The sequence below is a fragment of the Dama dama genome, chromosome 9 (genome assembly GCF_033118175.1).
Source record: "Dama dama isolate Ldn47 chromosome 9, ASM3311817v1, whole genome shotgun sequence".
NCBI classification, from domain to species: domain Eukaryota; kingdom Metazoa; phylum Chordata; class Mammalia; order Artiodactyla; family Cervidae; genus Dama; species Dama dama.
The window spans coordinates 106,981,122-107,007,249 of NC_083689.1; the positions used below are offsets into that span (position 1 = coordinate 106,981,122).

Consider the following 26,128-nt stretch of genomic DNA (forward strand, 5'->3'; position numbering starts at 1 on the left):
AACAAAAGCAAGAAAATGATTTCTATAGAGGCCAGGAGAGTGATTTTATCTGGAAGGAGGGTGGCATCTATGCTTGGAAAAGGGTATCTGGGATAGGGGCTTCTGGGATGCCAGCCTTGCTCTATGTATTAAGTGGCGCTTGCTCTGTGATTTTAATAAACTGTACCAAACACACACACACACGTGTGTGACATCTTTTCTCTGTTATATTCACAACAAAATATTTTAAAACACGGAATGTCTTATATAGTTTACTTAATTCTCCCTGCCTCTCCCCAATTCCATGTGAGGGGATCACTTTCAAACGTATCATTAATCCTTGGAGGCAATGAACTCTGATCACTAATACTCTTAGACTCTGGTTAGCTCCAAGGATGAAGTATAACGAGGAAGAAATGGGGACAGTAACATTCAACAGCAGCCACAGGGAAAGAGAAAGGAAATGGACTAAATGTCCATTAGTATACATTTGAGCAAATTCGGTCATCTAAGTTATCTAATAACGAGGGGTGACACTAACTGAATTTTCACATTAAACCCAATTATTTCAGTTATCTATGAGTGTGTTTCCAAGTATTTACCTCTCTATATTCATCCATGGGCCCTGAATAGCAATCCATCTTTTGATTTGGAATCGAAGAAACACTAATACAAGTTTCATTGAAATCCAATTATCAAGATGTCTTTTTTTCCCCACTTAACCCAGTAAGTGAGTCAGTTGCAAGATGCTGCGTAAATTACAGTAGAATTATTTTCTAACAGAATCAAGCTTGCTGAGCTTTTACCATTCATTTTGGTATTATTTATAAAAATTATCATTGTCAGTAGCCACCCAGGCCCACCAAAGCAGCATCTATTTTTTTTTTAAACAATGCTTTTAAAAAGCCCTTTAGTCCACTAATTTTTCATTTTCCATTATGTTAATCACTAAAAACTCCAAGAAATAAGACTAAATAGATTGCATTCAGTTGACATTGTTTTCTATTGTATGGTGCACATTAGCTCATGAGCATACACACAGCCACGCCACTGGAAAATTTCAGGTTATACAAAGGAACTCAGTGGAGCGCCCACCAGCCTGATCTAGCCACGAATTCTCCTGCCACTTGATCTGACGCCAAACTGAAAAAAGTATAAGAAACACCCACCTATCACGTGGTGAATAAAAGAGCTGAAATAAACACACGCTCTTTGGATATTTCTCTTTTCTTGGGCTGAGGGCATTCATGTACAGTTTTATTAGCCAAGCAAAATCATAGGAAAGGAAATGCTGCCTATGAGAAGTTTATTTCTTGGAGATAGAAGGCTGCATTTCAGGGACTGAGGAAATAATATTGCTACATGTGTTTCTACTAGCTATCTCAAGAAACTGGGGATGAATTTTAGTAAGCATAATACCCACACGGGAAATAACCTAATATTCAGCAATGGAAGGATCAGTAAATAAACCGTGGTTTGTTCGTATAATGAAATGGATGGACTTTACCCTGACTGTTCTTTTCAGCTATAGATTTTCACATTATCAGACAAGCCTCTGCGTTCCTAAAAAGGTTTCGATACCAGATTTGACTGTGCAATTGAAAAAGAAGGGATAATGAAGGGCCCCAGTGCTCTGCAAAGCCGCTCAGCGCTTCTGCGGCCCCTGCAGCGGGGAGGGGACGACGCGGCAGACCCGCCACAGGAGTGCCCACCGCCTTCCCCGCACGGGGACAGCTGTTCCGCTCAAAGTTCCAGCGAAGTCACAGAGGCAGGCGACGCTCTGCTCCCCGCGCAGGAGCGGAGCGAGCTTGGGCCGGCGTCTCCCAGGCCTGCCGCCTGCTCGGGCAGGGGTCCGGGTGAACTCTGCTGCACGCAGAGCTAGCCTCCACCCCACACGGGGAGGCAAGTGTGCATCTAGGGCGAGCAATTCTGGACCTCCAGTCGACCAGCTTAACCAAGGTACGGAACTTTCCTGTAAAATCGGACAAAGCGTGCCACATGGGCACATGCCGCGAAGCACGCTAATAAAGCGGGCGCTGGTGATCCACGCGTCAACTGAGGAAGCAGAAGCCCGGATTGAGTGGAAGCCCCCCGTGTGGCCCACGCCTGCCTGCCGGGTGTGACCACCGCTCTGAACCTTTGCGGTTGTCACCCTTTCCCGCTCCTATTCATAAACGGTCTCCCTGAGCGGTGGCTGATTTAACTGTGCTTGCTTTCACTTGATTCTAGGATAGAACATACTTGGGTGTCCGTCTCCCTCTCGGGTTATTCTGCCTCACTTTCCTTTGAAGGCTTTGCTTCCTCTTCCTGCTTAGACTTTGTTTTCTATTTAAAGTAATGGATGGCGACCAGAGATGATAATTTCAGACAGACTCATGATTTAAAATGCCAGCGTATATCTCTCCGCGGAACGGAGCTCCTGTATCAAACTGCATAAGTCAGTGTACTCATTTGGATGTCTAATAAGCATCTCAAATTTAACCCAAAATTAAGCCTTTGATATTCTTCCCTAAAATCTTTATTTTCTTCTTCATAAACAAATGAAACACCATTATAATCTTAAACACTGCCATTCCTTTGTTCTATTTTTTTTTTTCCTCTGCAAGATTAGACAGATACATTTGAGAGCCTCATAATATGCCCCATGTGTCTTATAACCTCTCAGCCATCCATATGGAAATCATCCACACGAAGGAAAAAAAAGCATGATTTTGTTTCAAGTTTTGCTTCACTTTACTCAGATCAACCTTTCAGTTTATGAATTCTCTCTATAGCTGAATCCTTTCTTCTAATGCCTTTCCATTTTAACATTCAATTATTCATTCAATATATCCATATATCATTCAATATATCCATTTAACATTCAAATTCTAGAAATTTTATTTTAAAAATATTTTTGTTCCTCTTTTGGTAGTTTTTTCTTATGCATGTTGTAAATAATTTTTAATATACTTGAATATATCAAACATCTATTCTGAATTATGTAGCTTAACCTTTACTATTGAAGCCTTTGAGGATATGGGTCTAGTCTTTCTTCTTCTTTCCTCTATGGACTTGCAATAATGCTGGCTTATTCCTGCTGTTCTCTATGATTCAGAGTGTGAGTTCATGTTTGCTGGCATGCTATTTGTCAGTCGGGATGATTTCTGTCTGCTTTTGTTGGGCAGTGAGAACTCCTGTAATGAATCCTTTTAAAAACACAGTTATAAGCAACACAAATGATGCAAATACTGTAGATTCAGATAAGCCCATGTGAATGGTAGCCAGTGACACCAATTTTCAGGAGAACCTTTTAAAAAACAATGTATAAATTGCCAAGGCTGCAAATGGTTAATTTTTTTCCTGTCTGCCTCTTCACCATCTGATTTTCCTTGTTTTATTTTAGTTCACTCTTTGTAAGAGGGTATCGCCTTTCCTATCCGTGCTCCCGCTAATTATTACATCCACTGTGCTCCACTGCTATGGCTAAGAATTTTAAGACTATCTTCTTGCTAGGCTATGAGCAATTTCAGGATGGAAAGGAGTTTTATTTATTTTAAAATGCCCAGTGCCTGACACATGTTGTTAACTCAACAAATTTATACTTTGAAGAAAAATTGCTAAGTAAATGAATGAGTGTTTAGAAAACGGTATTTTAAACAAACCTATTATTTAAATCCTTGAGGTTTTCAATCTTATCTCAGGACTCACTGGCCAAATGAGAACCTCCTAAATTCAGCCTTGTTTATTGTTCTGAGTTATCTGAACCTCCATAAAGTCTGTAGTAAGACACACAAGGACAGAGACTGCTTCACGCCTCACGCCTCACACCCAACCAGCATCAGGGAGGCCACTCATTGTCTCTCAAAGAAAACAAAAGACACTGTGTTTTCTTTCTCTTTTATTGCAACCCATTGCAAGGTCAAAAGATTCACAGAAATATAGAAACTACAAACTGGATGAATTTCCTTTATCCACTCAAAAAGACATTAAAGACAAAAGACCAGAATTTTCCACTACAGCAATATATTTCATATAGTCTTTATTCTGAAAATACTGTTGACATTTTGGAGAGGATAAAAAGCCCTGCGTTAAACATGTTCACATATATTTATGACATTCTAAGCAAAAAAAGAAACTTTAGATTGCCCAGGAAAAAAATCATTTTAAGCCTTATTTCAAAGCATCTAATGAGAACACATTCAACAACCATCACAGGATCATTCAAGGTGATGTTTTCTTGGTTGTTTTTGAGATTAGTGCTTTGAGGCTGGATATGGTATTTCTACAGATTCCTACAAATATACCAAAGCAGTTTTCCAGGTTATGATGCATCAGGCTTTCTGGGTTAGTCGACATCTTAAAGAATAAGTGCAAGTCCCCCACCCCACCCCACCCCCCAGGCTAAAGCATGTTATAGTGCGGAACTGCAGAGTCAAACAACACAACATGAAAAAAAATCAATTATACACTTTTGAAACATTTGACAACCATCCCAAGATTATTACAACTTTGAACTGAAATGGCACCATCTATATCACTGATGGCTTTCCCCTCTTCTGTCTTTTTAACTATTTAAAATATAGTGTGACATATATAAAAATTAAACTTTTGCTTATTCCCTCAAGCTATTACTATACATGTCATCTTATAAATTAGTTTTGGATTAAAAACCAGTTAAAATATTGTGAATTAAGATATTTTTCAGTGGTGGGGAAATGAATATGAAGACGATACAGTTGGATGTGTAAGAAGAATTACAATTTATTAATAGCAAACAGCTTTTTTTCTTACATAAATTTTATTCCCTTCAAATTAAATTAGTAACCCATTTAGTGATGGAAAAAATACTTTTGGTGCTTAGCGATTAGATTTTCAAAACTGACTGGAATTAAAAGCAAAAACACGCCACATCAGAAACAGGGTGACATGATCAAACGAAACAGTTGTTTACACAAAAGGAGTTACTATAAATAAGTGAATGGTGTTTGAATGTAAAGCTATTTTTCACTTCTGACAGCAAGTATCATTTTAGGAACATTGGGACTTCTATAAAGTGAAATTCAAATCTGGGTATATCTGTTAAAGACCAAAAAAACAGTTATGTCCACACTGAGAAAGAATAAATAGCAAACTCACAAGTCAGGGTTTTGTATATCTAACTCTACTGTGAAAGATAATCACGCTTTAGCTTAAAAAGGCTCCCTGCTGTCTTGATTATAAATCAAGACATAGGAAAGGTTATTATGAGCCTGAGTCCCTACTATGAATTAATTGTATAGATGTGTGAGATCAAAACGTATATTCATTTACTAATAGGTATTGCCTAAACTGAAAGCTGGAGATCTTTAATTAAACAAAGAAATGCTTATTTCTGACAAGTGTAAACAGAATCTTAATGAAAAGATTTTCTAATTTTTCTTCTAAACTCATACATTAACCAGCAATAGATCTTTGCAATAGCATAAGAACTATTCAAAATATAACATGCACATCTCCAAAAAACCTGTTCTAAAGCCCAAAGCAAAGCAAAAAGAAAAAAAAAAAAATCAATAGAAAGATTGTCTACTTATATCTCATTCATTAATCTTCTATTAATGTGACTAGCCCCAAATCTCAGAAATATACTTTCATAATTACCAAATTAACAAAAATAATTAAATGATCTGTAGAGTTTTTTTTTTTAAATAACTGCATACTATTAATTACATTGGTGACTTTAATGTGGATAATGCTAAGATTAGCTCCAAATATCATTAAAATATATCCGGACCAGTTACTATCCATGAAATAAAAGGTAACATAATGTTAACGTAAAACTCAAAATACTTAGTACTCCAGAGAATTTGGCAGAATAGTGAATAACTAACGTTTGTGAGCTGGCTGGGGGGTTCGGATCATTGACTCCACGGGGAAACTTCACAGAAGGCTCTGCTCTCTCTAGGCGCTAAGCTGCCCGCTGGACGGCAGGTGGGGAGCCCCTGGGGACGGTGTGTTAGGAGTGGCAGGGGAGGGCGTGGCCTGGAGACAGGCCCCTGCATCAGAAAATGGCCTGAGAGAAAGTGCCTGCCGTGTGTGTGCATGTGAGTGTGTGCGCGCGCGCGCACGCCTGTGAGACAGGCTGAGAACCGACACCCGTGGATGTGCTTGAAATCCTGAAAAGCACTAGTTCTCAGGCTTCTAAGCGGTGCCACGCCTCTCCTTGCTGGCCACCAGCCGCGGAACTGCACAATTCTTCCCCATCAAGAAAGAAGGCAGCTGCCTCCATCTGGGGGCATCTCCAGTGGCAGTAATTAGAAGCTCAAAATAATGGATCCATTTTTTTTTTTTTATTCCACAGTTTAAAAAAAAATTAGAGAAATAAGCCTTTGAACTTAAAAACTAAAGGTCTGTGCCTGTCAAAATCTTTCATTTTTAAGAAAAAACAAAAAAAAAGGCCAGCTCACCTGGGAACAAATAGCAACTGTGCTGACGCTATGCACTATGCAAACGAGACGCAGATACACACAGGCGGGGGTACGCACGGGGACACAGCCCAGTCCCGAGCCCGGCCGGGGCCGGCCCGCCGCGGCTCCGCACCCTAGGAGGAGGCGGCCGACACGCCGGGCGTCCAGCCCATCTGGTAGGCCCTCTCCAGCGTCCTCTTGCAGTCCTGCAGGACGGTGCTGAAGGTGATGTGCGGGTACTGCTGCACCAGCTGCTCCACCGTCACCTCGTTGACCTGCAAGCGAGCAAGAGCCGCCGTCACACACGGGCCCCGGAGACGCGCCCCTCCGCCTGCTCGGCGGCGCCGGCAAGTGTTTGCTGGGAAGACCTGCCCTAAGTACTGCATTCTACACTGTACTCAGTACTATGCAGTACTAAGTTCTACGTAGTACTAAGCAGTACTAAGTTCTACATAGTACTAAGTACTACTAAGTTCTATGTAGTACTAAGTAAGTAATACTAAGTTCTACATAGTACTAAGTTACCCCTACAGGGTGTTTTATTTTTAAAGATGTAAGGTTATCGGCCACTCCAGTGTTCTTGCCTGGAGAATCCCAGGGACGGAGGAGCCTGGTGGGCTGCCGTCTATGGGGTCGCACAGAGTCGGACACGACTGAGCAACTTAGCAGCAGCAGCAGCAGCAAGGTATCGGCAAGTCAGTGCTTTCTAGGAGCATACATGAGCGTTGCCTGTCTAGATCTGAACCGTGTCTGTTGAAGGGTGAGTGCCTGGGAGGGAAGGCAGCATGAGACAGCACTCTCACATGCCTCTGACTCTGCCATCCACCTGATAGCTTTTTTAGGAGAGAACTGTAGACTGCTAGAGAGGATACACAGGACTCTGGATAGGAGTGCTGGGCAAAATGTTTGCTTTTCTTCCCCTTAAATGTTAAGGTACTGGCAAACTTCAGGTCCCTTTGTGGAAAAGGGCTGAAACCGTGAGGAATCAATCACTAAAACATACATGGCTGGCAGGTCAGAGATGGCCCCAATAGACCTTAACCATCAAAGACACCACCTTGATTCTTGATTAGACAAGGCAATCAGACAGGCCTAATTAAAACTAACACCTTTTCAATTGCTGTGCTGTGAAGGGATTAATTTGTCAATTATTTTTAAGCTGATTGCAGTTCATATCACAAAAGCAGACAGCTTCCTTCATCCTTCAGATAAATAAATTATTAACCTAAGAACCGCAACTTTTAGGTTGCTTTATTTAAAATCTTTATTGAACACTTGGGCATTTTCAAATACAATAATGCTTCATTTATATTGAATAAGCTGGTCTGCAAGAAGGTTCTGCTGAGACACATTTTTGTGCTTCCTCTCCACGTCTGTCCACTACTGAAAAAGATCAGGACCATCAGGAAAAACCTCAAACAATATCAGACCCTTGCAATTTGCTTTGAAAGCCAGCTTGGGAGTATGCTGACTGTGACATTAAGTCCTCTGCACTTTTCTGAAATAACATGGTGTTTTGTTAAACTACATTACATGTAGTCTTTGTTAAATTCAGAGTTGATATTTCCACATTGCACTGATGATACTTATATTTTGTCAGAATTTCTATTCAAGACTTTCTTGTATTGAAATCAATTATCATTCCAAATTCAACCAAGCTATGCAGTTCAATCTTTTTGGGTTACAATGTATGACTTTTGTTTACAAAAACACGAAGAAAATAATTTTGAATAAAAAGAAAAACATATAAAAATCAGAGTTGAGAATATCAATTGTTGACCTTTAAAGGATTTCTAAGCAATACAACTTTTTTTTTTTTTTAATTTAAATTCTACCTAAGTCTAGCTTGAGTTGAGGCTGCTTGAAACAGTGACTTACAAAGTCAGGCATCACCTAGCTATGCCTGTCTCTCTGGTACATTTTTTATATTATCCGATCACCTGACCTAATGTCAAGTTATGAGGCTGTCCAAGTGCTTTCTGGCCTCAGGACCTTTGCACCTGCCGTTCTCTTTATCTGGAGTACTTTTAAACCCCCCTCCCCCTTAAGAGTCCCCTCCATGGCTACCCCTCCTCAGTCGTAGTTCCGCCTCATCTCCTGGGGACTTTGATCCTCGTCCACACCCCACTTCCCTCCTCACATCAGCTAAGGCTTCCGGGTTATTCTCTCTTCCAGCACTGCCTACTTTTTTTTCATGGCACCTTCAACAGTTCATTTATAATTGCTTTGTTTAATGTCTACTCTTGTTCCAATGTAAGATCCACAAGAACCATGATCCATGATCATGTTGTTATTCATGAGCCAGACTTACTTCTTAGTGAATGGAAGAGAAAACACTAACAAACTCCAAACGAAAAACAGAAACCCAAGAGCAAAGTGACGCCAGACACTAACGCACTACCGACCAAGCCCAGCAATTTCCCCAGAACTCGTCCTCAGCTCAGGGACGCCCTCCTTCAGGAAGCCTCCCTGACCGAGCCGACCTTCCTCTGCGAACCCGCGGCAGGCGCCTGCAGGCCTCTCTCCTAAGCACCCTCACGCTGCGCTGCAATCACCTCTTTGCTTGACTCTCTTCTACCTGAGCCAAAGTCTGGGGACCAGAGGCCGCCTTTTATCTTTAATAAGACTACAGAGCTGTGTACAAAGCAGAGAAGAGACTTAGTGACTAGAGCTGACCTCAGAGTCAGTCAGGCACAGGTCTGAATCCTGGTTTCCCTTCAAAATTTGGTTTCCCAACTGTAAAAACAGGATAGAAGTACCGATGTCGTAGGATGTTACAAGGATAAAATAATGTGCCTAACTGTGACTGACATAAAAAAGCCCTAAATGGTGGTTCCTATTAGTAGAGCTGATGCTCAATAAATGATCATTTACTGAGTTGATTAATGCTGTGGTAGGGTGACCAGTTCTCTACAGTGATGTTCAGTATCATTCAACTTCTGAGATATTTCAGAAATAAACCTTGATAACATTAGCTATCACCACACGGTAAGAAGCACCCTTGATAATCTACTTCATATATAAGAAGAATCTATTCTATCTTAATGCTCTCTGGAGAAGAGTCTGAAACTTTTCTTGGTAACACAGTCCAGGTTTTCCACAGCCACTTTCAGGAAACCCTCCCTTTCCTTTACCTGAAGTTGTCCAGGCTGTGGGTGAGGTTACTTTCTTCCCTGCTTCCACAAATAAACCTAGAAGGAGGCAGGTCTCACTAAGGAAGAGCTGAAGTCACCTGGCCAGAGGATTTTCAGAAAATCTGCCTCAAATAGCAAAGAGAGTAAATGCGGCCCCAATCACCTAGCATTCAAGAAACAACCAACTGGAAATGGATGGAAAACGGAGGAAGAAGAGAAAACCTCTAAACGCACCATAAAGGCGGGGCTTGTCTTCTACAATATGTCCTTCCTAATCTACATGTAGGCCTGCACAAGCTTTACACCAAGGGCTGACAGGCGTTTTGTTTTGGAGGCCCAGTTTTTACAAAGATAAAATATCACTACGTGATAGCTGCTTTGCACGAAGGAGGTAAAATTCACCTTAAGCAAACTTGACACATGAAGATACCGATTTATGAAGCACATGAATCAGCTTCAGTTAGGGGTTAACTGTTGACTCTAGCAGAGACTCACGGTAGGGTTAATTTAGTCAGTCAGCTCTCTTAATGTGTTTTATACCCTTGCTTTACTGAAATTCAGTCTGCCTTCTTCCGTCGCATAAAGCGAGGCCCGCTCACAGCTGGGAACCTACCGAGTGCTCGGTTTCCGGCCCTCACAGGCTGTGGGGAAGAGGACAGCGATGTGGCTTTGTGTGGCTGTGCAAAAGTGCTGCAGGTAATCCTCTGTGGGTGCAACGTGTCTCCTAAGCAATCTGTTTGCTTCTGTGTTCTGTAAACTCTAGAAAATAAAGCAGTAGGGAAAATGCAAATACTCCATTTCAGAGCTTTGTTGGGTAGAAGCTATTCAGGGGAAATACATGTGTTCCCACCAGGGAAGTTCTATCTTTTACTTATAGTGTCTCCTGGCGATAAGGTGTGACACATTTTATACGGAAGCTATTTTCATTTACTCCTCACAAGTATACACTATGCTCACCTCTTTGTATGGACGCCATAAGCAGTTTGGTGCCTTAGAGAAAAAGTTGGGTGTAAGACATTGGGACGGTCCAAATCATTTTAACTCCTTAGGCCTACATATGCATTTCTGCAGACATTTTGTCATGCACAGCTCCACTTGCTAGAATGAAAAGAACTATTCTCTGTTCCAACTCATAAAATGTATGTAACATAAAAATGGAACATGAAGATGAATTAAAAACATTTTCCCCATGATCCTTGGTTGTCTGTATTTAATTTTTTTTTCCTCTGCTGAAAACTATCAATGGCAATTTCTATATTACACATAAGATTTGAAAAATGCAGTGGATCTTCTTAAAGAAATACTCAGCAGTATCATTTGGAGAAATTATTGTGATTAAAGGGAGGGGGAAGCATGTACTACAGGTTTCTTTTTTTTTTTAAATATAAGAAAAATTGGATTTTATAGTTCTCTCCAAAGACTGTATAACCATAATTTACATTTTCAAAATTATTATAACTCTTTTAAGGTAGTAGCAATTTGTCTGGTATTTTAATCTATTTTGAGTTAACATCTATTAGCACTTTTTGAAAATGTGAGGCAAATTGCTGTGCTAATTAAGGTAAATCATACCATAGTTTCATCCTATTGCTGCTGCTTACCATAGAAGGATGAGGAGAGACTGTTCAGGGTTTCTGAGATTCAGTTTAACCTATTTACCTAAACCATCACCTGTTTCTTCACCTCCTTACTGACACTTTTCCAAGAAAATTCTAGAAAGTGTAAGATTAGGCCTAAATTATCTCCCCAACAATACCTATTGCTCAAAAAATACAATATCTGATGACATCTGCTGAAGAAACCATTCATTTTAAGTTATTCTTATTTCCTCTTTGACTCATGCTATAAAATAGAATGTATTTCTTGTGTCGAGGGGACATATTTGGCACTGGAATATATTAAAACTACACTTAAGAATATAATGATTTACTTAAAATCATTTTTTTAATGGAGAAAGTTTCCCTGCAAAAAGTGAACATTAGTTGAAGTACCCCAAGCATTAAATGTATTGTATTTCCCTAGACCATAAGCTCCTTGGCAGCAAGGAGTCGCTTAGTCACCTCCCTGCTCTCGGTCCTACACATACTATCTGGCATGTTCTCACCCCATCAGAATGTAAGCTCCTGCGTCTCTTCACTACCAAACCCCAGCAGCACACAGTAAGTACTCAGTGAAAACTGGCTGGCTGAGGGTTGCTCCCCGAGTATGTCCTGAGTAACCAGAAGGGCACCAGACAGCACTGCCTGAGAAATGGCGGCAATAACTTGTGTTCAGCTACAGTGGGGGCAGGCTCCATTATCTTGACGTTGCGGCAGCTCCAAGCCCCTCTAATCCTTCGAAGTTCACACACAAGGTGATTCTTGGGGCGCCTCTCCTTTTTCTTCTCGCCGTCTGACTCCCCGGGTACCTCTGTCCCGACGCACCTGGGTTCCCAGCACTTTCGCACAGGAGACCAAAGCGGCTGGCGAGGGCGGTTCGGCGTCACGAGCCGCTGCCTGCTGGGCCGTGAGGCCACGGGCGGCGCTAAGGGAGTGCTGAGGCTACAGCGTGTCAAATGCTCAGTCGTGGCCGACTCTTGTGACCCCTGGACTGTAGCCCGCCAGGCTCCTCTGTCCATGGGATTCTCCAGGCAAGAGGACCGGAGTGGGTTGCCATTCCCTTCTCCAGGGGGTCTTGACGACCCCGGGATCCAACCTGGGTCTCCCACGTTGTAGGCAGGTTCTTTGCCATCTAAGCCGCCAGGGAAGCCTTAGGCTATTCTTCAGATTGACTGATGGCAGCCCTTCCCATTAGAGATGAGTGGCTCAGTATACTGGGGAGACGGCGCTGAGAAGCACGCTAATGGCGACTGGCTATGTGCAGGTTTTCAAAGCTCTGCAGAAACCCACCTGATTCAGAAGGTTTCATACTTCACTTCGCAGCACCAGGGCCGCCCTGCTCAGGGTAGCAGACCCAGGAGGGCCCCACAGAAGACTCTGAAAATTTGGGACATTTAAGGGTCCTTCTGAGCTCATAGTTGTTTACCAGGGCACGGAGAGGTGGCTGCGGGCAGAACTGGGCAGCCCTCCGCCAGGAGGGCTGGAAAGGGCTTTCCAAAATCAGGGGTGTCTGAGTGGACTCCGGAAGGACATGGAGGTATCAGCTTCGATACCACATGCACGAAATACATGCGTATTATTCAAGAGAGAAAAGACAGGTGCTCAAGACCAAGAAGAAGACAGCTCATCTGTCCTGCACTTTGTAAGGCGACGCTTCTCCAGCCTGTCTAACAAACTCGAGGGGGTTCTTCTCTGCGATGGCACTGCTCTGAGCTTGGTGCAGTGGTGGGGGAGAAAATAGGACCCCCCGTTTCTCAAGGCCGAGGGGTAAGGAGCCCCCAGGGAACCCTGGAAAGTGTGGCAAACAGCACAGGGGCCTCCCGCCTCCTAACTCAGGGCTCTCCCCCCACACTGGTCTGCCATCCCCGCAGGCTCCCTGGGCGAGGCCCCTCGCTGCTCACAGCCCTGCGGGCTGACTCCCAGCGGCCTGGGGGCAGCGTGTGGTCTCTCCGGCAGTCAGGAGCGTCTCAGCTCCTGGGACACGTGCCGGCTCTCCCTGCGGCCTGGCGTTCACTGGGTGCCGGCAGAAATCCTCGTGGGTGATGCAAATGCAAATGAGACCCAGTTGCTCTTTCGCCAAGTGCCCACTGGCTCCAAGATGGGCACGTGCTAAAACGGATAAAATAAGGGGGACGGGAATTTAGTAATACCTCCAATTTGCATGTCAATGAGATGAGTCATCTAAGTGCAGCTGAAAATACTTTACATAGGACACTAAGGGGAGAATCAGAGAGCAGACCATACAGTGATTTTTCTTCTCAGGACCTGCACTGCTGACCATGTAAGCCGGCTCTCCGCAGGCCGGGTGGGTGTTTTCGTGATTCTGTTTCCCTCCCTTTGCAGCAGGACACCCACGGCCCTGTCTGGGGGACTCGCCACATCCGGCCGGCACCACCTGTGACCAGGGCAGGGAGGTCTGGGACGCCAGGAATCAGATGCCGCTTTTACGGTCTCTCCCCTCGTCTCTTTCCCTGGGGCTGCAAGCTGAGCGTCCCAGTGGTCCAGCAGCTCAACAGGCAGGAGGAGGCTGCGGGAGGACCCACAGCGAGGGGAGAGGCAGGAAGGACCACAGGAGGACTCGGAACGTGAGCAGACGGAGGCCGCGTCTGCAGGCAGCATCATGTGCCTTTCCACCCCTCTTCCTTTCTTAGCCAAACCAAAGTCTCTCTCCGCACCCTGTGGTGACTCACGCACACAACAAGTATCAATCTGTGTTCCCTGATGTGGCATGGATTAAACTGTGTCAATAACCCCCACCCCGCCCGACAAATAGAATTCATTTAAGAGGTCTCTGGACTTCAGCCTCAGCAGCAGCCAAAGAATTCCAGGGACAGTTTTATCCCAGAAAATCTCGTGCAGTTATCGAAACGAGGGGATGACTAAGAACATCCAGAATACCGCGCACACAGCTTAGGCGATCTTGTTATGTAACTCGTGGCGGAGGCATGGAGGTGACTGCTAAATTAAAGTAATTAACATGAACATGTTCTGTCCAGGGAGACTAAGGGGAAACAGGTGTTCAGCCAAGGAAAAACATTTCTCAGTGGATTTCCTACGAAGTCAAAATGTCTTGGGTTTAACTCACAAAAATTTTTAAGTTAAAAAAAGAAATTAAACTGTGTCTGCAACCGAGCATACAAACAAGATACAGTGATTCCCAGTCCAACTGCTGATTGGAACCACCTGGGGAATCTTTGAAAAACAATCTCAGTGGCCCAATCATATCCCAGACTAAATGCATCCCAGTCTTGGAGGACTGGAACCCAGGTATAAGTATGTTTTAAAGCCTCTGGAAGACTTCAGGGTGAAGCTCAGGTTGACTGAAGAGATCCCAGAGACACAGGAGGCGGCCACCTGACCTTCCCAACATCTAAGGGAGGGGAGGGCACACATGACTAAGTGTCTGATATAATCTTAAGAAGAAAATGACTATCTTATTGGAGCCTAAAAACCACCTGCTAAATATGCGCAGTTCCAGGCCACCCGTAATGCACTAGGCCTCATGCATGAACCTCATGCCAGGAGCCTGAGGCCTTCAAGGGTGTATTTTTTATACAGAGGTAAGAAATATTACTCTTGGGTGGCAAAAAAACTCATCTCAAAATCCCCAAGTGTAGAAAGAGACAGACACTGACAATGCAATGAAGCTGACAGAGGCAGGCTCATAAATTCAGTCAGCTTGGTCAGATGCAGTCACTCCATCCAGAATCTGCGATGATTGGAAGTGCTCTGCTCTGTCAATATCACAACAGGCCTGGCTTCATGCTGTCTCTTCCTTGGGAAATGTGGGTTGCCTGCTAACACTAGCGTTGCTTCTACTCACCTGAGTTTGCACGGCGAGAGAGCTGCTAGGAATCTGGAGGAATGGGGATCACAGATACGGCTGCAGCGCTAAGTGAGAATGGGGGCTCACTGACCTGAAGCCTCTGATTAGAGACCAGGGCGACGGGCGTCCAGCAACTAGACCGTCAGAGAGAAAAATCAGCGACGTTTTCATTCCCTGTTTCACCGAGCGATCCTCAACCCAGAAGGATGTTTCGAGCCAAGTGGAGACTTCAGGGGTAGTCTGGGATAGGATGTCCTGAGGCTGCAAACCTACAGTACTGACCCATCATGCAAGGCTGTACATCTTTCGTACAGATTTGCACATGCAGCATAGGTAAGAACCAATCCTGACATATGTGGGACGCCTGGATGGACAAAGCCACTGGGGAAGACTTGGTGGCACCCTAAAAGACTACTTGAGAAACCTGGGTCCTAATATGATAATTAATAAACATTGTCACTGAGGGAGCAGTGAGTGTGACATATTTATGGGAACACATCTGTGTGTTTCTAAATTAAACGTGCACAAGTTAAGCTGAAAAGACAACTGAGACAGAAAACTCTCAGAACCTAAAATTATGTTTTCTTTTGTGCTTACTGGCTTTCTTGATTTCAGTTTTTATTTTCTTACATAAAGCTTAGGGCGATGGTAACCACTAGTGGACACCTGGTTTAAAAAAAAAAAAATTCTTTCTAAAACTGAATTTTCATCAGGTAGAATTTATGGATTTGACCTGTTTCCTAAAATAAATTTATTAGCAGCAAAAATTCATTCTGCATAAACAAGCGACATTTTTGACTTTCAGAAGAGAGGCTCTACATAAATCACAGCCGTTCAGGGTTAGGCTCTGAAGGGTGTGAGTCTCGTCACACCGCAGAGGTCTGAACTCTGTCCTTGACTGACCTGGACCCCTGAGGCAGCCCTCAGAAGCCCCCAGCTACAGGAAACTGGTACTAAATCCAAGGTATCATCTTTGTTACTCACTCATTTATTACCCCCAGTCTGAAAAGTGAAAGTGAAATAGCTACTTTTTTATTGTCTCTCTATCAAATGATTCAGAAGTAATGGGATCTAATGGTTTTCAAACTTGCTTTTGGTTGTATGATGCTTCTGCAAACCAAAGTAGTAAATAAGTCAACAGATCAAATAAATAAGCCAAGTGGATAAAGCAGTCAAAGTGGGGTCACTGGGGCTGCTGTTAGGGGCCGGGACAGGCCCTCTGGCCTCCTAGCCACCTGTCATTCCTAAGAGGCTCCCAGGCACCTCCTCGGAACCCTGAGGCCGCACACAGCGCAGGGCTAATAGCCATGACTTACTTCACAGAGGGAACTTTACCTGCACTGACTCCCTCAGTCCTCCCAGCAGCTCTGAGATCCGTGCTGCCCTCATTTTCACTTTACAGGTAAGGAAATGCAGGCAGCCTGGGAGGAGGCAGCAGGAGCCGGGAGGAAGAGAGAAAGGCATCCTCCTTAAGAAGGGAGCGGGTACCCGTGGATGCAGCTGCTCAGGGATGGAGCGAGCTGTGGTCAGGGAGGCGGAAAGCAGAGTCAGTGAGATGGAAGTCGCTGTCGCCTGCAGCGTGGAAAGAGACTGTCGGGGGTGCAGAAAAGTAAGGACAAGTGTTCACAGCCGGTCCTTTCCGGGAGCTGAACCGGAAAGACAAAACTGCAAGGACTGTTGCTGAAAGCCACGTGAAACCAAAGCGAGGTTCTTCATGCAGAAGAGACAGAACTTTCCGGCACCCTGATGCCACTGTACCTGCCCATTTGCTTGTCTGTCTCCCCCAGCGGGCTGCAGGCTCCTTGGGGCAGGAACTCTGATCTTGGTGTTATTTTTTCTGACCTGTTGGCTAGTACAGTTACTGGACCACAGTCAGGAGCTCAGTAGATGCTTTTTGAATATGTTGATAAAATATATAATACACATCGGAGGCCGGGGGAGGAAACTGGGGCTTTCTCTTGAAAAACTGCTTGCCAGATGTGGTAGGCCCCAGGAGCCTGGCGCTGAGTAGCTGGGTTTCAGGGGGCAGGCTGGGGGGCTCCCTTCCAGGGACCCGCAGACCCCCCCAGTCTCCAGAGCATTGGCAGGTGGCCCTCATTTCTACTTTGTGAAGTGAGATGCTTAGGAGTGCTGGGGTCAGAGTTCCTGTAAGAACTCGCTGCTAACCTTTTCTATTTCTAAATCAGAAAAAAGATAATATGATCCTCCAACCTTAACTCTTTCTTAAAATTACTTAAGCCAAATCAGAGTTCCAAGGAGGTTATTTACTGCAAAGCAATGACGCTTCAGGCAAACTGCAACATAACATTCTATTCACCCCACAGCTTTTGGGGAACAGCAGGCTTCCTCTTCTCTCCCTTAAAAAAAAATCGCACCATGCGTCAGTCCCACAAAAGGAGTGAGCAAGACACAAGCAGTTACTTGCACAGCCCTTAAAATGTTCCAGGGACGCGCGGTCTTCCCTGAAGAAACACACCAGCCTGGAACTGGCGGGCTGTCTAACTTGCCGAGCCCTTACTCTCTCTCTTCACAGGAAAGGACTGAGCCCTCAGGCCTTGAGGTTTCGTCCTCCTCCATACATTTGACCGTCATTTAATGGGTCCCTGACTATTCAAAAAATAGAATTTTTTTTTTTTAAAGAATTGTTGTCTGAGTCTCAGGGGCCTAGGTTTTTCTTTGTAAGATCTGAGCATGTGAATTTATATTCATGGCTAGAAAATGTGAACTGGGCAGTTCACATCATGGTTAAATATCCGAAAGGATTCCAGGGCAGCCATGTATATACGTAGGTCAATAAAGAGAATAGTCACGGTAGCTGACATTTACTGCGCGCTTACAGACTGTATGACCTTAGGCTAAGTGCTTTATTGAAATACCTCATATAATCTCATAACCACCCCGTGGGGCAAATACTATCCCATTTATCAGATGGTAAAACAGGCTTTTAGAGTAAGCTGTCCGAAGCCCCACAGAGAGCCAAGCAAAGGGTGTGGGATTTGGAAACTTGGTGGCCTGCCCCTAGTGCCCACCAGCGCGACCCCGTCTACGGTGCCACAGCAGGGGCTCCTGCTTTATTACTTAAATACCAGAAAGGCCTTCAGCGACTGCTCTGGAGAACGTCGGCGAGGAGGGCTGGAAGAGGAGGAGATGGGGCCCTGGCTAAAATGAGGTGGAGAGATAACCTCTGAGTTTCAGCGGATGGTTTTTTTCCCTGTTTCAATTACCAGGGATAATCAGATGAGGGCTGTAAAAATGTGCTTTAAGTGCTCCTGTGCGGAAATCACTGGGAGAAACTGTTTTATCAGCAGAAGGAACAAGATGCTTATACTTCACGCAAAGGACTCGAGTTCAGATTTTAGAGCCCCAGCCTCACACAACTCTTTTTCACGTCCTCTCTTGGGGCACGTGGCCTGGCGGGCAGCTTGGGGAACGGATACGTCTCCCATGACTGCCCCATCTGATACCGTCAGACCGCTCCCGCCTTGTCAGGAGAGCATTTTTGTTTTGTTTTCTTTGATAAGGCATACATTTGTGATCTTAAAATTCTGGCTCCCGGCACCCTGGAAACAGCTGTGGGTACGCTGTGGGCAGAGGGCAGCCCCTGCAGGCATATGCGTGGTTTCATGGCTGAACTGCGGCCCAAACAGTCCTGGACACAGGGCCCCGCAAATTATTTTTCCCCTAAACTGATTTTTCCAGTTAGTTCTGTATATTAGTTACAGAGTCCTATATTATTTTCCCCGTAGGGCTTTCCTGTTCTTGGCTCCTAAATGAGCTGATGAAAACTCCCATTTTCTCCGCAGAAATCTTTAGGCTGTTGAGGCTTTCTCTTACAATAATTACTTCCTGAAAAAAAAACACAGTGGTCAATTCCTCCTGAATATTTTTACATTACATTGGGCACGCAAAACTTGGCCCTTGATATTTTAAGGTTGCAAAGCGGATTCCTGGCTTTAAGGAGCTGACTGGTCTCCCTAACTTTCTTTCTGCATTGACTGCTCATTGATTTGAGTAAGTCTCTCCACCATTTCAATGAGAGAAACCCTGTGTGAAAACAAGGATTTCTTACGACCTGAAGAAATCATTTCTTATTAAAAGAGATCATCTGTTTCGCTCCTTACCTAAGCACTTCAGGAATGAGGGCAGGTGAGGAGAAAGGTCTTGGCAGTGGCAGTTTGATGAGAAATGAATTAATTTGATTATTTCCATGGTGTGTGGATCAATAATAGTCGACCTCCACGGAGGCCCCTGGCCTCAAGGCAGCTGGATAATCAATAGGATCAGAGAGAGGCAACTCTCCTCCCCCAGCAGCCTCTCTGATCTTTTTTTGGGCGGACTCTTCACGCCTGTGTAATTCTAATTTATGTCAACTAGAAATCAAAGAAATTCCAAGAGGCTTTGCTCAGAGGACATCGGGGTGGACCTTTCAGAATCTATTTACGTCTGCTCCTTGAGTCGGGTGGCCCCCACGGCACTCCTGGCACCCCTGTGGGCCGAGGCGAGGCGGCTTCCACGCAGAAGGGCTGCTACCTGCTCTGGGCAGAGGCACACAGTGGGGTGAACGGGGGCTCCCCGCCCCCCAGCGACGACTCCAGAGACACGTGACAGCCGACAAGCCTTTTCAGCCAAGCGCTTTGCCAAGAGTGGCTCCCTCAATAATGCTCTTTAATGCTACCCCAGACGCTGGCATTTTCAAATCAAATGAACAGTGTATAAAATTAGTTCTGCATGAAGTTACAGAAAAAGAAAAAAAATATAGAAAGTGAAAGGGAGCTTTTAAAAGCTCCAGCATTTCTTCATCCAACTGCTTTTCACAAGGGTTTGGCATTTGAGAATTGCTACATTTATGATGTTATTCGCTGCTCATAACTCAGGCCCTCTGTCTCCAAACTTCTGTATTAACACACGTTGCAGAGGTTTCCACCGCGACATTTTATCACGGAGGTTTCCCAAACCAGCTGGGCTGCCTCTGGCGAGGTCTGGTTTCTCAGCCAACACCATGCCACTGGGCTCCCTTGCTTTTCCTCAACCTTGTTACCCCAAACATTTTTCATTAACCTTGAACACTGTATTTCCATTTGCCCTACAGCTTTCCCAGGAACTTTTTTTTTTTTGGTCCTTCTTAGTTTTGTTCTCCATCCAAACTGCCATGTTAAGAAGTGAGGAAAATACCATATTATTAGAAGAAACAGATCTGAATAGAACCTAGAATTCACTGAAGTTGTGAAAACGACTTCCATGACCAAAGCCACTGACTGTCTATAATTGCGGAAAGCAGAAAAAAACATATTGCTCTTATTAGAGAGTCCCGTTGGTTACACAAGTAGTTTTAACTAAATCACCAAATAAATGCGTGTTAAGTTGATAGGTGATTTCGGGTCAACTCTAATTCCCAAGGTCAAGTAAGCCTTTGAACAGTCTTTAAGAATATAAGTTCACCCCAATTCATCAAAGCCGTCTCACACAGCGTTTTCTTCTCTGCACTCTTACAATGCACTGAAGTTTAGGGGATTAAGTGGCGTCGGCTTCAGACCCCAAGTAATGCCTCTAACGTGCTTATCCATCCAGCAATCGGACAAGCTACTCACACAGGGGCTTCTTAATGCGCTTCCTAATTTTACAAGCATGAGGGGGACGCTGCATTTGTCTAACGACTGGAGGACTCCTTCCTAGGAGTCACCCATTGCTGCCAGACAAATTTACTGTTGTTTAGTTCAGACGCTGTCTGATAATCTAAGTACATGCTGCTTTCATCTGCAAAGAATACATTTCCTCATCTGTTCTTTATCTAATGAAAGAGTGAGGAAGAAAAACACTTTTTCCCCCCTACAACAGATAACAATGCATTTTCTTATTTAATTCTTCAAAAGCACAAGTGAGGGGGCAAAAAAAGCAGACATTTTTAAAGTATGGCTTCCAAATCAAATATAAGTGGCCCCGAGTGAAAGAAAATAGAATCGGGTTTCAGCATTTCAGAGAAGCCCAGGACAGCACAGCACCAGCCCTGGGATGCACAGATGGGATGAAGCCCATCCGTCTGAAGTTCAGAAAGCCCACCGACCAAATTAACTTTCTTCTTCATGTCTTTGCTAGCACAGATGACCACACGAAGATGGACAGTGGCTCTTTGCACCCTAAATAGAATTTCACTGTTTTCGGTTTCGGTTCTAATATCCTCTCCTTCATCATTTTTCTTCTTTCTTTCTTTTTGCTTTCCTGCCTCTTTGAATTGTTTCATCTTTAACTCACCTTTGTCCCCCACTGCAAATCTTTCTTCAGCCTTATGCCTGGATCAGTAAGTTGATTCCAAATACACTGTCCCTCAAAGGCATCAGTTTCCCTTTGTAGAGTGTGTTTAATATGAAATTATTGATCTATTTTTGTAGAAATAATAATCTTAAATTTAAGTGAGGGAAAAGTGAAATGGCAACATCTTTCAGTTCATGTCTTTCCTCTTTCTAAAGATTTCCTTTCAAAAACGGGATAGCAGGCAATGCAATTTTTTTCTCATTTGTAAATTGAAAAATCAAGACCCACGTTAATATAATATTGTTGATGATGAGAATAATTATTAACATTAAGCATTTTATATATAACAAGCATTACTCTAAGGGCTTGATATATGTCCACTCATGTAAATACTCACAGCATTTCTACAAGACAGGTACAGCTATCATCCTCGTTTTACACATGAGGAGACAGAAGCACTCAGAGGTTAACCTGTCCGAGTCAACACGGCTAAGGGCGGAGCTCAGGTCTGCACCTGAACTCTGGCTCCAGAGTCCACGTCCTTGACTGCTATCTTTGCTTCCTTGCTACTCACACACTCCTTTGACTCCTGATAGAAATTTAGGATCTGGAGGCGGACAGCGTAATGCAGATGCGGAGGACAGAACACTCGCACGGGACTTCCATCCAACTGAACCAACCAGCAGGCTTTTAAGTGCGAGGCTCTATGTGTGCTTTTTGTATGGTTTGCAAACTTCCATCCTCGCAGAACCTCCCGTGTTGGGCCCTGAACTGCCTTAAGCCCGAGGACGCCAGCAGGCAGCTGGGCTGGCTGCAGCGGGCTGGGTTGGGTGGTGTGAGAGCTCTAATTTGGACGAATTTGCATTTAGGCAGAAAAGGATCCTTCCACTTACTGAAAATTGGCAAAATGCTGGTCAGCAAATACGTCTGAAAGGATCTTCTGAACTAACTGGAGTACAAATCCAGCTCCGAAGGGGAAGTCTAGAGAGGCTGGACGAGAAACATGGGGACTTCGCCAACAGCTGTGGGCACATGAGTCCGGCTTTAAACGCCTACCTTTTCCTGTCCTCACTTAGGTGGTTCGAGAGCAGCAATTCCTTCGGGCAGAAGCGGGAGAGTTCTAATGTCACTGTTCAGGGTTTCTAGAACACTCTGCCTGCTCTGGACTCTCACTTGTTTTAAAAGGAGTCATTTTGAAGTGACAGGGTTAGTAGCAGTGTTCAGTTAGTTAGTAGTGAAGTTTAAGAGAGACTTGTCACCCGGGGTCTTCACTGTTGCTCAGTAAAAGTCGGTCAGCATTCCAGGCTGGGCTGAGTATACACACTAAAATCTCTTTAACCATAACTCACTGGAAAGGTCTGGTATAAGTTGGGATTGTAAAACATCTGGAAAAAAGAACTAGGTCAATTAACGAAACTGACAAAGCGCACAGAGAATTTGGGCCATTCTTCTCATTTGTCCCCAAATTTGCTACATTTAGAAAATACATGGCCTTTGAGAGGCATATACATTTAGCCTCACGCTCTTTTGCTAGATTGTCCCTATCACCAATCGCAAAAAGCAACACACGTGTATAAATTGTTACAAGCTGCCCACATTTCAGAGCGAGTATCTGAGGTGGGTCTTTTTCAAGGAAGCACCCCCTTCTTTGGAGACAGCCCCTGGGGTGGGCCCCGGGCGCTGGACACAGGCCTGAAGCTCTGGGGTGCCCCCTGGATGAGGGGCTTGGGGCCAGCGCCTGGTCCTTCTGAGCTCCGTCTTCTCCCCTTTGCAGTACAAACGACCGTCTCCCGGATTTTTAACCGGGGAAAATGTCAAAGAGACAAAGGGGAAAGTGCCTCTCCAATGCCTGGTTATCAGTACAGCTTTTGATCATCTTTATTAAATGCAGCCCAACTTCTCAAACCCAGGCTCACGCCTGTGGCCAGCCCCACTGAACCTCGGGGGGGCTTCTAAGACTGCTTCTCAACATGTGTGAAAAGCGGCATCTGAAGGGTGGCGATTCCCACCTAACATTGCCTCACTGGCCCTTTCCTGCCTCCAGAGGGCCAGAACACAAAGACACTGAGCAGGGGAATCACACGCTGCAGACTGCGACAGAATCAGCTGGCACTGGGCTTTCCAGACTGCTGGAGCAAACCTGGAACCCCGAGCGGGATTTCACGGTGAGGCCGGGCACGCTGCAGTCTGCCACGCAAACACGTTTCACCGCGGTCCGCGGACTCACGGACAGGAAGCCACAAGCTAGGCTGAGTGTGTGTGTGACTGCTGTTTTCTTTCTGCATAAGCACATTCATTTTTAAACAGAGAAATTAAAAAAATCATCTCAGATTAGTTTAGAAAACCAGGCAGATTACCATGCATACCTGTAATAACATAAGTACGTGCATGTAAAGAGATATATGCCCGGGGAAAGAAGAAGAAGGTAACATCGAGCTGTAAATGACACTGATACGTAGGAAAGAAGTTCGACAGGCAACTCACTTTGTCACATCTCATCAGCCCCAAGTATCTTAAAGACTTGCTGCTCTGTGCGATCAGGGTGGCGCCTTGGTCTGTAATCTCTTTGCACCATCCGACGTCCACAGTCTCTATGGTCATGCTGTACCGCCCAATGGCTATCAGAGCTGCAAGGGGAGACAGAGGGAGACAGGAAGCACAGGTGTCAGCCAAGAGAACTCTATCTTATTACGACAATGTCTCTCATATCCTCACTGCATTTGTTCCTGAAATGTTGTGTGTAAACCAAGGTTTCGTAAATGAAATCCAATTTAAAATGCTTTAGGAAAGCGTGCCCTGTGACAGAGCCTTTCACAAAGTGAATAATCATTCCATAATTTCCCTTTTATTGGAACACAACCTTTTATCAGTTTTATTCATTACAAGGTTACCTGTACTTCCAAACATTCGTATCTGTAGAGGGCATAAACTCAAATGAATTACACATATAACATTACAGGAAACCCCCAAGGAGTAATTAAATTTTACCCAAGATAAATTTAATAATTTTTAAAAAGAAAAACCTTCAGAAACACCATTTTGAGGTGTGTTACTCTGCATGTGAATTTCTTTAGCAATTGGCACATTTTTTTCCCATCTGTTGATGAATGGTAAAATGTAAGAGTGTATAACATTTTTCACATTAGTCCTTCTTGAGACAGCTAGGAATTAAGAGGACAGTATACACACAGTTGAATTTAGTTGCTGCTAGCATTTGTTATGGTGAATGTCCTCACTGTATCAGAAGTCTTCCTCCTATTGACACAGGAAATGAAGCCTGTCACATGAACTCTATCCTTGCCCCTAGTCTTCTTGACTGTTCAGCCCTGTACCTCTACTGAGGCACAGAGATTTATCCCATAATCTGTGATGTACACCACACATCACTGCAAGGCTCCATAACCCATCACCCTATCAGAGCGCCCAGTCTGCCAGTGTGGCTCTTGGCTACAGACTTCTAGTGAAACAGACATACATGCCTCTACCTTTGTGCACAGAGAAACAGATTTCAATACCTCCAGCCAGAAAACGTTTATGGTGCATCGGTTTGTAAAGGAAAATTCTGAAAACAATGCCACAAATATTAAAAAGGAATAATAATTGTTTGCTAATTATTTCCTCATTCTAAGATAGGATGAGTTGATTCCTGTGACATTAAAAGCAGATGATATTTTCCAATTGATTAGAATGATAAGAGCAGAGTGAAGTACTCATGTAAATAAATGTTAACTCTTCAAGCTTGCAGGGAAAAAACACATGGCAAAAATCTCTTCGCTAATTAATCTCAGTAATTTTTTAAACTAGAGAACTCATGCCTATGTATTCAAGTATCAAAGCATTCCTAATGAGCCAGATATTTAAAGTTTATAAAAACAATAATCACGATCTCAGTGTTTTCCAGTGAAAATGCTATTAATATAAGGGAAGAAAAAAAAATTTCCAGAAGTTCCTCAGGATATCAATTTGCTGATGCTCTCAACTGTGTACATGCTGTTTTGGCATTTAGTTTCCCAAGGAGGTAGGACAGGACAGGAGTGATCTGCCCAAGGTTTGCTGTGTGGTCTGAGTGATATTTTCGTGTAGCAGAAGCAGTGTCTCAGGTTAATCCTACCGGTGTTCCTGACCTAAGAAAACTGTTGCTATCTCTGGTAGTGTCATAAAATTCATCGGTTAAGATATCCTCAGGCTCTCTTATGATAGAAGAAGTAGAAGGCACACACACAAAAAATCCCTTTCACTACAAAGTGCTAGAGTTATGATCTCAGAAGAAGGAGCGCCAGATGCGAGGTGACCCCACACGGGTGGACTGTGTATTTCTATCGAGGTTTGGGGCTGGAACGTGAAAGCTCCGCACTCCACTCTGCAGACGATGGTCAATCAAATGCTCAGCGGAGTTTCCCGAGGCCACATGATGAGCACACGGACAGTGACCACCTACTGGTTCTAGGTGCTAAAATCAGTAGTGAATGGGAGTTCCCTTTTTTCCCTTCTTTTTTGTCTAAATTTAAACACACCGTAAATAAGACAACTGAAGATACAATCAAGGTATTCAGTTTCTCTTTTGCCATAGTTCTGTTTACTGAAGTAAGAATTAAATTTTCCTTTTCCTTAACTCATTCATGAGACAACAGAAACCTCGGGAGCACACTAGAGCCTCTTATCCAGCGCTTGAGGACGACCAGGTGCTGGGCACCGGGCTAGGAATTTCAGGCGCGTTTCCTCATTTAATCCTGACATGCCCGCAGGGCCAGCGTGGCGCACCACGGCCGGGCGGGGGCACACGGGGTCACAGAGCTCGGAGCGCCAGGCAGGAGGGTGGGGGGCAGGGAGGGGGGTTGGGTGGGAACGGGGAACAGCCAGGTAAACAGTCACAACACAGGGCTCACTCCCCACCTCTCCCCACCCCCAAACTTCTCA

At 44.3% G+C, this 26,128-nt stretch overlaps 1 protein-coding gene across 1 annotated transcript in view; it reads right to left on the minus strand.

Annotated features, from left to right (window-relative positions):
* Positions 1-3,844: 3,844 nt before the first annotated feature.
* Positions 3,845-26,128, minus strand: part of FBXL17 (F-box and leucine rich repeat protein 17) — a 512,447-nt gene continuing 490,163 nt past the window's right edge. Inside the window, exons 8-9 of the mRNA XM_061152120.1 lie at positions 23,696-23,838; positions 3,845-6,679 (exon numbers count right to left, since the gene is read on the minus strand). Of these exons, the coding sequence (XP_061008103.1) occupies positions 6,539-6,679; positions 23,696-23,838 (284 nt within the window). The 3' untranslated portion in view covers positions 3,845-6,538. The remainder of the gene's footprint in view (positions 6,680-23,695; positions 23,839-26,128) is intronic.